Raw genomic sequence first — 13,221 nt, forward strand, 5'->3', positions numbered from 1 at the left:
ATTCCTATGCCCAAGATTTCAGTCGGATTTAACTGAAAGCTTTAGCAGGCTTTTCTCACCTTATTATCCTTCATTGTCTGCTTTCTTTCAACCTTCTCTGGCCTTGAGCAACCTCTACCGCTCCCTGTTGGAAACGGATTGATCTGAATCAGTAGCGTGATTAGTGGGAAATGGCGTTGGTATTGCGGTAGTTATAAACTTTTAAAAAACATATATTTGTTCATAAGCGGGAGCATACAATAACACTCACAGCCATATATTATTTATCATCTGTGAAAAATGATAAATATTACTTTTACTTCGTGCGGTACGTCTGTGTATTACACTGCCCCCTGGTGGCCTAGATGTTCACAGCAGAAGGAGCAGCACAATGTCTGTTGAATAAAGCATGAAATTATTATTAACAAACTATTTAATTCTACTATATACTTTTTTAAAAGTACAATACTATAGTTTGCTATTTTTTCTTATTTAAAATCATCTTACAGAATTTTTATATATTTTTTTAAGATGGTTGAATGGCATTTTCATTCATTTCAATAGGCAAAGATGAATTTTCGGCAACGGTAACGAAACAAATGACATTCGTAAATCACGGTGTTATGTTGCTGCACTGATAAACAGGCTGTCAGTTGACTGGAGAAGCTCCGACTTCCTCTGAAGTGTCTCCTCGGGCCCAATTAAAGAGTCAGAGGAAGGGACATGTGACCGCTCTCACATAGTCATCCCGGAACATTCTCAAGTCGCCGGCTTGCCTTTGCGCTCATTCTGTCGCCGCAGATGACCAAACCTTGAGATCACCTGCACACATCACCCTGTGAAGAGATTGAAGTTTTGTCTTGCTACGCAAACAGCAAATGTGACAATTGTGGCCGGTAAAAATGTCCGGTGCTTCTTTTGTGTTACTGTGAAGAGACACCACAGTCTTAAACTAGGGCGGCCACGTTTTACGCAAAGCACTTACTGTACATTATGCATGCGGAATCCGTGCTTAAAACGCTAAGCTAACTTTAATGTGTGTTGGCCCGGGTTCTACTCCACTTCCTTTAAGACGCTTCACTTTTGTGGTGATAGCTTTGCATGTGTAAATCCTGTAAACAAATCGCTACCATGCATTATAAAAGACGGATTTGACGTCTCTTTTCAAACGAGGGATGCCAATTTTGTAATACTACGGCTTACTATCTATTTTATTTTCTGTAGCAGAAAAATAATCATACAATAATTACTGTGTAAATGCAAACAATTGCCACAAACATGTCTTCCCAGGCACCCCTTAGCTGGCTGACAAAGTGCCTACCATAAAATACATGAATTTCAGAACGAAACAATAATAATACTAGAAATGGCTTCACTCTGTCTACATTGTACTGCCTTTTTTTATTTTTTTATTTCTCTGACATCTTTATCACAAAGGCAGACAGCCTGCTGCAGATGAACTCCACACATCTTCCCGAGGACCCTTAGCTGCCCAAAAAAGTGCCTGACATAAAATACACATTATATCCTCCTGACTACCAGCAATTCAACTTTGTCCTCTGTAGTGGACCTTTTAAAACCTGAATATCTCCCACACAGTGCATACGATTGAATTAACTCCTTTTGTGCTCTATAGAGGACATTCAGAACTTTCAATTGATACCAAATGTGTAGTGGTGGGGCTTTGCTACCTTTGATTGCATTATAAAAGAAAATGGCTTTCCCCAGTGCAAGCACTTTTTTTTGGGAAGAGGAAAAGTAAGTGTATAACACTTTATTGAACAAATTTAGGCTTTAAATGTTGTTAGCATGATTTCTATAAGACTATTAAGAACAAATTTAAGTATTGTTTGAATTATTTTAACTGTATGAGCCTAGCATTTAAGTTTTAAAAAAAAATGTCCTCTGTAGTGGACACATCATAACTTAAAAATAAAAACTTTTTTTTTTCCAAAAAATTATTTAGCAATATTCCAGTTACTTCACAAAGATTGGGGAAAATCTTAATAAACATGATTGGACAATATTTTTTTTCCTGGTAGTCAGGAGCAATATCATTTTGTTGCTGCACTGTAGAACTCCAGCCAACACTGGGTGACAAAAGGTACATACGTGTACCTGTTCTGTATAATTGTTATGCCATTTTATATTGTGTTTGAATTGTGTTGTAACTATAACTTTTTACTGACATGTATGTCGTTTTAATTTTGCTGTAACTGTAACCTCTGCCGACGCTTGGTCAGGACTCCCTTGGAAAAGAGGTTTTTAATCTCAATGGGACATTCCTGGTTAAATATAGATACAAATAAATATACTGCATATTTTGCCAGTTGACTTTCATAATTTTCTCAGCACACCTGGAACATTCTCGGCCGCTACTTTGCTTCAAATTATTGCTCCTCCCTTGTTGAGTCGCATTTCTCAACTTTGGCCGAAATATGCATTGTAGATGACGATGTCCCTCTGAAAGTGAGTTTTCCAATTAATGAAGACGTCCCCATCAAAAGTATTAGGTCTGCCAACTTAAGTCGAGCAAATGCATCACTCAGAAGGCGACAGTCGTGCTCACCTTGCGCGTAATCTCATTAGGCGGCGCCCTCCCTTGACCCCCCAGCTGCCATTTCACATCCACCATGTCAACCGGCGGCCGCAATCCTGAGATCCATCACAGTCGCAGCATTGCAGTTATCTCATCGGTCCTGTCTCCTCTCGCATCATGCACGCGGCAGACGACCATGAGTTTTAATGCAGTCACGTCCTCCTCTCTGCACGCACATGCGACACACAGAGCCGCGGCTGTGACAAGATGTTATTTGAAGTGGCACAATGATGTGCTTCTGTTGGAGTTTTGCTAATTTGAAGAATTAGTTTTCTTAGCCCCCCCCCCCCAAAAAAGAGCTAAAATGAGCAGCAATGTAAAGACAATTATTATTAATGTTTTTATGACACTCATTATAATCCCCCACGGGGAAATTTAATTCACTGGCTGTATATTTGTATTGGACATATTTAGTTTGGCACAGAAGTTTGTCAGGGTTATTTTTGAATTTGCCTTTATATACTGTACACCACCACAATGGATAAGTGAATCAAAAATGTGTTTGAAGTGTTGAATATCAGCTTTGACTCAACTAGTTTTTGTCACGCAAGGTGCATAGTTAGGACCCAAACGCAGACAAGACAGGAACTCAAAAGTATAAAGTAACCACAGTGAGCTGGATGAAGAACACATGGACGACATGGAAAAGTATGAATGGGAAAACCTCGACATGCTGACAAAATTTTCATTCAATAACTCTCGCTTGGGCAATTTACAATCCTGTATGACTGAATAAAGGCCTGTATAATAAAATAAGTTTGTAGCCAAACTTAAGAGTGACTATCATCATAAGGGAGGTAACTGCATAGCAACTACAAAATAAGAGTGACTAGATACAATAAGAGTGACAAATAGAGCATCATAAAGGACTTAGTGACTGCATAGCAACTACAAATATCACAGGGAACATAACGACTGCATAGAATCTGAGATCAACATCGCAACAACACAGTGATCCCATTGGACCAACAGTTTGGCTATAGACAAACTAGAGTGACTAATATAGGACCATGTAAACTGCATAACAACTGACAACATTATCATCATAAGGGACATAGTAACCGCATAGCAACTACAAATTAAGAGTGACTAGACACAATAAGAGTGACAAATACATCATCATTATCATAAGGGACATAATGACTGCATAGCAACTACAAATATCATCACAGGGGACATAGCAACTGCATAGAAACTGACAACATCGTACCAACACAACGATCCCATTGGCCCAACAGTTTGGCTATAGACAAACTAGAGTGACTAATATAGGACCATGTCAACTGCATAACAACTGACAACATTATTATCATAAGGGACATAGTAACTGCATAGCAACTACAAAATAAGAGTGACTATACACAATAAGAGTGGTAATTACATCATCATCATCATAAGGGACATAATTACTGCATAGCAACTACAAATATCACAGGGGACATTGCAACTGCCTAGAAACTGACAACATCGTACCAACACAACAATCCCATTGGCCTAACAGTTTGTCTATCGACAAACTGGAGTGACTAATTTAGTACCATAGCAACTGAATAACAACTGACAACATCATCATCATCATCATCATCCTCATAAGGGACATAGTAACTGCATAGCACCTACAAAATAAGAGTGATGAGACACAATAAGACTGACAAATACATAATCATCATAAGGGACATAATGACTGCATAGCTACTACAAATATCATCACAGGTGACATAGCAACTGCATAGCAAATGACAATATCAACATCGTAACAACACAACAATCCCATGGCCCAGCAGTTTGTCGATAGACAAATTAGAGTGACTAATATAGGATAGGACCATGGCAACTATATAACAACTGACAACATTATCATCATAGGGGACATAGTAACTGCAAAGAACCTACAAAATAAGAGTGACTAGGCAAACTAAGGGTGGCTAATACATCAACATCACAAGTGACACCCCACAATCCAAACTTTTCATACACGGACACCACCACATTCGGAGTTTGTTCCTCACTTTACTATGCTTAACTAAATTTCCTGTTTTTATGAAACCGCTTAAATTAGAGGTAAAAGTCTACAATTGACAAGCACATGCCTGTATAAATTCTAAATAAATTTAAAAACTATATCTGTCACTTCTAATAGTGGAAGAGGATTTCTTTTTGCTGCTTCTAATGCACCTTCCTTCTTTCATATCATTAATTTCTAATGATGAGACGATCTTCAGGAACATGCACCCATTTTCTTTTTTCCATCTTAACCAGTCCATTTGAATTCCAAGGACTGTCATGCCAGTGTTTGATATCCGGAATGCAGATGAGCAAACCTTTTCAGTGCATTTGATAGGTTGTCACTGTCCCACGATGGAAAATGATTGGATTCAATTTAAGGAGAGTTCTTGATCAGGAAAGACACAAAACTACATCACAAGCTTACTGTTGAGATTGAATCAACTTGCGTTATATCCTCACATGTAGCATCAGTGATAGTTTTACATCTGCTTGGACAATTTTTACATTTTCAAGGGAAAGTTTATAGATGTTTAATGACTAAAAATAATAGTATACAAAAGCATTTATTTGATTATATGAATGATATTTTCCATGGTTTTCTTTACGCTTTTTATATGATTGGCAAAGAGAAATCACCTTGTTCTTCCACCTTACAGTGAGGCATGTGGTCTCCATTTTGTTAAATTCACAAATATGGCTCCTTGGCCGGCGACAGGCTACTTGTAAAAACTTTCCTGGAATGGCTCGCTTTGTACACCTTGTGCACCATTTAGAGAAATTGCATCTTTCTGAATGTGCACATTGAGGCCAAAAAATCAATAGCCTCAGGCATCTATTTCTCTCTCTCTCTCTCTCTCTCTCTCTCTCTCTCTCTTTTTTTTCTTTTTTTTTTTTTTTTTTTTACCCTCAAAGCAATTGAGCCAGCAGATATATAATCTTTCATGTAAGAATTCAGCGAGAATGTGTCTCGTTACCTTTTGAAACTAACTTGAGTAATGGCTTTCTCTTGCCCGTGTTAGAAACTGCTTAAAAAAATATAACACTTGTATGTTAAGTGTTGGGGCTTGATTCTTTATCTTGCCAAGACATTTTTGGACCATTCTGCGCCTCACCACGTTTGAGTAAATCCATTTTTTGAGTGCACAAAGCAAGTTCCATTCAGGCATGATTGGGGTCAAACAACTTGAGAGTCCTGACCTCAACCCCATCAAACACCTATTTGCCGACCTACAACAGATATTGCGAGGCTGGCCTCCGTGCTTATCACCATGTGACTCAGCCCTGCATGAGTGTGGGTGGTGTAACACGGCACTGATAACCTTGTAGCCTGGAGCACAGTCCGTGACGGCGTGTCACAGAATAAGTCCTGACTACAGCACAACCCAAAGTGCACAACACATGCACGGCAAGTCTGTTTGAAGTGGACATTCGAGATGGTCTTTTGATCTGGCAGGAGACAGAGAACAATACAGAGGCTAGGTTAGTGGTAGGCTAGTGGTTAGCACATGTGAGATTTTTCCACAAATAGCCTCCTCGAGGTCTCTAGTTTCATTTCAAAGCAGCACAAAAGTCAAAATTGTAATAGAAGTGTATGAAAATAAGCAATTATTAGACAGTATGCCTCGTAACTAGGCATACTGTTTAGGCTAGGCTAGGCTAGGCTAAAAGCACTCGCTTTTAGCCTAGCTGCTAGCTAGCGCCGCGTCTTGCGCAGCTGTTTGAAAACAACCCGAGTTTCCTAGCTTCAAACGTAATTCACAAATGATTTATATAAATGTTGTGAGGATAAGTGGATCTGCTAATGGATGGATGATCATAGCAACCCCAAAAAAGTAAAAATAAGTCAAAATATGAAACTTGAAGATGAAAAATGATCGCGATGGTCCTCTCAAAAGAGTCACAATGACACCCTGGCCCTAAAATGCACACAGGCTATATTGACTTGTAAATACAATAGTGTAGTGTCACTTATGTATTACTTGGGGTGGTGGCAAAAAAAACAACCAACCAAACAAACAAAACATTTTCATTTTCTTCATGTGACCAAAGGCATTTGAGACATCACATCCATGATAAGTTATCAATAAAGCACTTATCACAAGGCCACATCAAATGGCAAATAATCTTTTAATTGACACAAAAATATGAAATAATTTCCCACTGTGGCAATATGACCTCATTTGTGCAAGGAAATACCAGAAGGAGCAACGATAAAATAAGCAAACTTTGGCTGATGCCTCAAAGATGAGGCTGATTTAATCTCTTGAGAGGTCAAACTTCCAAAACATTTAAAGGGTTCAAATCTCGGATGATGGCCTTGCTTGCTATTGGAATTGACTTTCCATTAATATTTTAACAGTTCCTGAACATCTCAGCTTCATATATTTTTCCTAAAGTACTGGTTGCTATGGACATTTGAAAGATGCAAGTACCAACATTTTAAACCCCTTTTTTCTCAAAACTAGGGATTTCTCCCTTCCAACATTAAAATTGTGCTCTAACGCTGTCAATTTTTGAGGTATACGTCCATGTATTATCATTTTAAGGGAATTAAGTGCAGAGGTTGTCATGGTTTGGGTTGGGTTTTTTATTTTTATTTTTTTGCTTTTTTCAGGGTTCTAGTTTTGAGTGGGTTTTGTTTGAGTTTGTCATCATGTTCTTTCAAGTTTCTGTTATGATCTGTTATGTTCAGCTTTCCTTGTGTGTCTCCCATTGTCTCGTCAAGCATTGTCCTGCCCACCTGTGTTTGCCTGGCTTCCTCGGGTGTCAACCTATCAGAACCCTCTGCCACTTGTGTCTTGCCCAGCTGTGTCTCGTTGTGTCAATTAGCGTGTGTGTGTATTTAGTATCTTGTTTCCCCTCTGTCTGTGTTGATTCGTTGTCATTTTCCTCCTGTCATGCTGCCAGTTGTGTTCCACGCCTTGTCTCGTTTTACCCTGTTGGACTTTGTTGTTTTGGTTTCTTAGTTTGTAGCTCATTTTTGCCTCCTCGTTTTTGTTTATTAAACATGTTTTTGACCGCATTCTTTGCCTCCTCACCATGCTTCCCTGCATTTGGGTCCCTGACGGGCCAGAAATTGAATATATCAATATCTAAATTTTTATTTTTTATTTATTTTTCTTTCTTTCTTTTTTTTTTCTTTTAATGGCACACCTTTGCCATATGTCCCAGTCCCACGTTGTGGTGCTTTCCACACCACATGGAGAGGCGCTAACCACCAGCTAGCTTATAAGCCAGCAGGGCAACATCTCAACTACCGAAACCCTAACCCGTTTAAAACCCTTCTTTGAAACCTTAGCCCTAATTTAACACCCTAATTTATGCATTGATCATTTGAATCACCTGTGTTGGAGGAGGGAGACATCTAAAATAGTGATAGACCGATATGGTTTTTTCAAGGCCGATACCGATACAGATTATTCGGCCGATAACCGATATTTCAAGCCGATATTCATTTGCAGTAAAATGGGGGGGGGATTCTTTCAAACTATATATAATTTCGCACTGAGTAACAAATTCATGTGAATGTAGCTCATTTGAGGTTTTTGTTAGGGTTCGTAAAAACGTTTCAAAAAGATTTTCGCGGTGAAAAATTGCGTGAATATGTTCCAAATGTGTATTCGACAAATAAAAACTGACTGCGAACATCTTACAAATCCTGATGAAAACCCCAAATTCGCTACGTTCGCAAGTATTCCCTGCTCAGTGAGCTTTATCGGCCTTCAGATTCAAAAAATGGCCGATGCCGATATTTGTCAAAATACCAAATATCGGCGCCGATAATCGGCCCGGCCGATTATCGGTCTATCCCTAATCTAAAACATGCGGGATTGCTCTCTTAGGACCAGGTTTGCCTACCCCTGCCCTAACCGAATGGCATCTGCCGTCGAGAAAGACTCAAAAGTCTTGAAAGAGAAGATAAACCTCTCGTTTATGGAGCACATGTCGACATCTCTGCATGACTGCAGCCGTTAAGTGTTTCCCGGGCCGGGCTCCAAAACAGCTGATGCATGTCACTGAGGAAAATAGAAAGCACTGCATTGTGTCACATCAGCAGTGACCATCGCTGTCCAGCAAACACAGGACAGGACTAACAGGATGTCAGGACCTCCCTACCGTCCCACCGACTTAAAAGTCACACTTTGAATAAGACAAGAAGAACATCTTGGTTTGCATTGTGTGTGCGCGTCGTGCATGAAAAAGAGTCCAAACTTGAGGGATGCCTCTGGCACCTCATCAGAAGCAGATGATCCTCGTTCTGAAATGTGTTTCTCCGCTCACGGGGTTCTCTGCGCCTCTCTTTGGAAATGTACTCTCTTGTTTACCATTTTCTGCACTCAAAAGCACAAAAACAGCTGAGAGCAAAAGGAGAAATAGTGTATAATGGAGCACGCGGTGACATGTTGGACTGCTGGTTACTCAAAACATAGTGCTATCTGCTCAGGGGATGAATATAAAGCATTTGTGGTGGACTTCTGAGAGAAAGTTTTAAATTGGAAAAAAAAATGACTGAAGGGGAGGAAAAGGAAAACATTTTCAAACATATTGTTCGAATATGTTTATTCTCTGGCCACAAAAGTGAGTACACCCCTAAGTGAAAATGTCCAAGTGTCAATATTTTTTTTGTCGTCACCAATAACGTTTCATTCTTCATTTCCTGACTGCACTTACTAACCGAAAGTTGTCAGCTCCACTTTCTCATTTGCCTCCTGCTAGCCAAAACTTCATTCATCTGATCACCTTGCCCTCTCTGGCCCGTTGTTGAAAAAATCACTCCATTAGAGCAGGTGGCTAACCGGTGGTAGCCAACACCTCAGCGAGGACTGGCATGCGAATCCGTGTTAGCAGAGCAGGAAGAGGTGCTGCAACGTCCATTTTGTTAGTGACCTCACGGCAGTATTGAAGCAGCTCACATTATTTAGTTACCTAATGGGTGCACATTAATATTTTTTTTTCCCATCTTTGAATGACAGATCACATTTGACCATAATGTTCAGTTCATCACAGACGGGGGAAATATGTGGATGTTCACACGTTCACAATTCAAAACAAATGAGGAAACTCACTGGGGCACTTCTCTGGGATAATGGTGGCATTAATCAATGTTCTCGTGCACATACTGTAGAAACCTCGTGTATTTACATGTGCAAGTCATTTGAAAGCGACATGAACCCAAATGACTGCGCTTGACGACACTCCGCATATTTCACTTAATATTCAAATGCGCTGTGAAGGAGGAGAGCTATCTGGATGCACTTCACCATGCTGAGCGGACGGAAGATAGTCACAGGAAACCCACTGATGGATCTGCTGGCGATTGGATGTGAATAAAAGCGGAGAATGGGACGAAGCACTAGAATAGTTATGACTCCGAGCTGGCCAATTGTTTCCTGCAGTTTTCTGATTATTATCGTAACGTGAGCGGCGATTTCTTTCTACATTTGATCCGACAAGCAGGTCTGACTAGACATTAGTCCACCTTGATTATGGTCCACCTGAATGCTGGATGAGCTAGCCCGCATGCTAATTTGCTAATTGGTACAGTAGCTACTAGCTATAGTACAGGGGTAGACCGATAATCGGCCATTATTGGCGCCGATAAACCGATAATCGGCCATTATTGGTGCCAATATTGGGCATTTTGACCAATATAGGAATCAGCTTTTTTTTTTTTTTTTTTTTTTTTTTTTTTTTTTTTTTTTTTTTTTTTTTTAAATCTGACATCTGATAAAAGGGATGATAGGGATGTTCGATACCACATTTTTTTTCAGACCGATACCGATACTCAGACCCTCAGTACTCACCGATACCGATACTAACTGCCGATACCAGTAGTACATTTTGACAAATTAAAAAAAAACACTAAAAGATATTTTTTAAACAAATATATTTCCTTTAATTTTGACAAAAAAAACAGCACAGTCACTCTTCAATAGTCTTAACACTCAAAATAAAACACAAAAAATGCTCTTTTAGTGTAAGATTCACAATTTCGAAGTATTTCCAAACCGGTGAAGTTTTGGTGAAAAACTGCTGCAAGCTAGCGCCACTTACAGGCAAGGAGGACTCACTTAACGTCTTCCCCCTCTGCCATCGGTCGCTTGTACTCGTCTGCGTCACGAGTACTCGAGTACTTGAAAAAAGGCTGGTATCGGTACTCGCCCATCCCTACTAAAAACATTTCAATCTCAGGGAATTATAGATTTAAAATTTCAGTTAACTTTTTAAGAGTTGCCTCTGACCCTGGGAACCTTCTGAACCTTTTGTTTTTGTTCAACATTAAAACTAAGAAATGTCACAAAGTTTAAGATTTCAGGTATTTTTTAAATTTGGGAAAAAATACTGTAGAAAAAACTATAGAGAGCTATGGTATTTACTTGATTAAGTTTCTATTTAACTATTTAACATACTGATAACCTTTGGAGCTCCCTGAACATTTTGTGAAAAATTTAAAAGGACGTCTATTGGCTAAATTTATTTTATTTATTTATTTTTTTAAATCTACATTTTGAAAAGTCTGAAAAATTGTTCAATAAACATGCTTGAAGACATTACAATAAAGTCAAGATTGGTGTTTGTTTTTAAAAAAAATTTAGGCAAATATTCTGTATCTGGAATATTAACCTTATATCGCGTTTGTATTCATTTAACAGAAAAGAACACCGATGATGCCTCTGGCTCGTTCTTACCAAGCGACCCCGCACTCCCAGCTGCTCCTGCTCACCCATCGGCTGACCAGCGGGTGCCTTTTGCAGCCCCCCGTTCAGAGGCTGGCTCGGAATCTGTGGGGCGTGGCCTATCGGGCCTACCTGCCTTTTCGTCGGTCTTAACTGTCATGGCGGAAACTGTCAAACACCCAGAGAGCCTTGGTCACAGTCGATCTTCCCCGACACGCTCCACTGATATCAACATCACCCAATGGCCTTCGCACAATTCCAGCCGAGACTCAGAGGCGCCGTCTTCATCGTCCCCAGGAAGTTCATGTAAGACTTTACACCACTTTTTTTTTTTTTTTTTGCTTTTTTCCATGATGATGAATCTTTGTTGTCGCCATCTGCCGCTCTGCGGAATTTCCCTCTCAAGGTCACTAAATAGTTCCTAGCGCCGTGCCACAGAATTAATCAGTATCATCCATCCATATTCTATATCGCTTGTCCTTATTTGTGCTGCGGAAGAATCTATCCCAGCTGAATTTTGGACGAGAAAGGCGGGGTATGTCCGAAACTGGTCGCCAGCTCATGGCAGGACACATATTGACTAACAACCATTCACACTTACATTTGCGCTCCTGGAAAATGTAGCGATCAATCAACCTAACATTCATGTTATTGGAATGTAGGAGGATGTCGGAGTACCCAGAGACAAATGTGAGGCAGACGTGCTCACCACTATTACACCATGCTGCCCCAAACCGTAACATTCACACTGTAATTGGCTCTTGCTTGGAAACGGTATTCCAATCATCTCTTCTATGAAGGTGTTAATCCACCAATTTCTACTCAGGTACCACAAATCAAGTACGCCAGAGGATTAGGACCAGTGAAGAGAGAGAAAAAAAAAAAAAAAGGTTGGCAGGATGATTCTTTATTCTCAGAATTTTCACTTTAAAGTCAGAATTCTGACTTTATTCCCAGAATTCTAACTTTAAAATGACAATTCTGACTCTATTCTCAGAATTCTGACTTTAAAGTGAGGATGCTGACTTTAAAGTTGCTGAGATTAAAGTCAGAATTCTGACTTTAACTCTTTGACTGCGAAATGTTATCCAAAAAACTCCAATGGTGCCAGCCAATTTGGAGCTATTCACTCATCTTTCAAAGCAAACAGAATATTGTGTGGTGAGATGACATAAATATGGTAGATACCATATGAAAGATTGGATTCCATTCTTGCATGAGAAAAAAAAAGTACGTCTCTACCTTATTCCGTTCCTTAGTAATCACCATTTGAAATTAGGTCATTGGAGTGACATAAGCGAAAATACAAAAATATTAAGACAAAAACAAGCTTTTTGTGAAAAGATTAATTTTTTTGCACAACAGTGACTTTGACACTAATATTTTTTGTTTAGTGACAAGGCAGCGCAGCATAAGACGTTGCGCTGCCCATTGAAAGAGAGAGAGAGAGAGAGAGAGAGAGAGAGAGAGAGAGAGAGAGAGAGAGAGAGAGAGAGAGAGAGAGAGAGAGAGAGAGAGAGAGAGAGAGAAAATGTAATAAACGTGAATTAACGTTATTGGCAGCATTCATTAGGATTTAAGAATACGTCATTAAACGTTTTTGGCGGTCAAAGAGTTAAAGTGAGAATTTTGACTTTAATCTCAGAATTCAAGTGAGAATTCTAACTTTAATCTCAGCAACGTAAGAGACAGCATTCTCACTTTAAAGACAGAACTCTCACTTCAAAGTGAGATTTCTGAGATTTAAAGACAGAATTCTGTGATTAAAGCCAGAAGTCTCACTTTAATCTCACCAACTTTAAAGTTAGCATTCTCACTTTAAAGTCAGAATTTTTAGAAAAAAGTCAGAATTCTCAATTTAAAGTCAGAATTCGGAGATTAAAGTTGGAATTCTCACAATTCTGTGATCAAAGTCACAATTCTCACATTAAAGTGAGAATAAAATGAGAATCCTGCCAA

The 13,221-nt window shown here is 39.3% G+C and overlaps 1 protein-coding gene across 4 annotated transcripts in view; it reads left to right on the plus strand.

Moving 5' to 3' along the window:
* The window catches only part of kiaa1549lb (KIAA1549-like b), a 93,130-nt gene that overhangs the window by 15,653 nt on the left and 64,256 nt on the right, over positions 1-13,221 (plus strand). For all 4 annotated transcript variants that reach the window (XR_013283308.1, XR_013283310.1, XR_013283309.1 and 1 more), the window contains one exon: positions 11,239-11,568. Coding sequence is in view for 1 of the 4 variants with exons in the window: in XM_077520037.1 (XP_077376163.1) it covers positions 11,239-11,568 (330 nt within the window). In the remaining 3 variants the exon portion in view is untranslated. The remainder of the gene's footprint in view (positions 1-11,238; positions 11,569-13,221) is intronic.

Source organism: Festucalex cinctus, chromosome 4 (assembly GCF_051991245.1).
Source record: "Festucalex cinctus isolate MCC-2025b chromosome 4, RoL_Fcin_1.0, whole genome shotgun sequence".
In the NCBI taxonomy this organism is placed as follows: domain Eukaryota; kingdom Metazoa; phylum Chordata; class Actinopteri; order Syngnathiformes; family Syngnathidae; genus Festucalex; species Festucalex cinctus.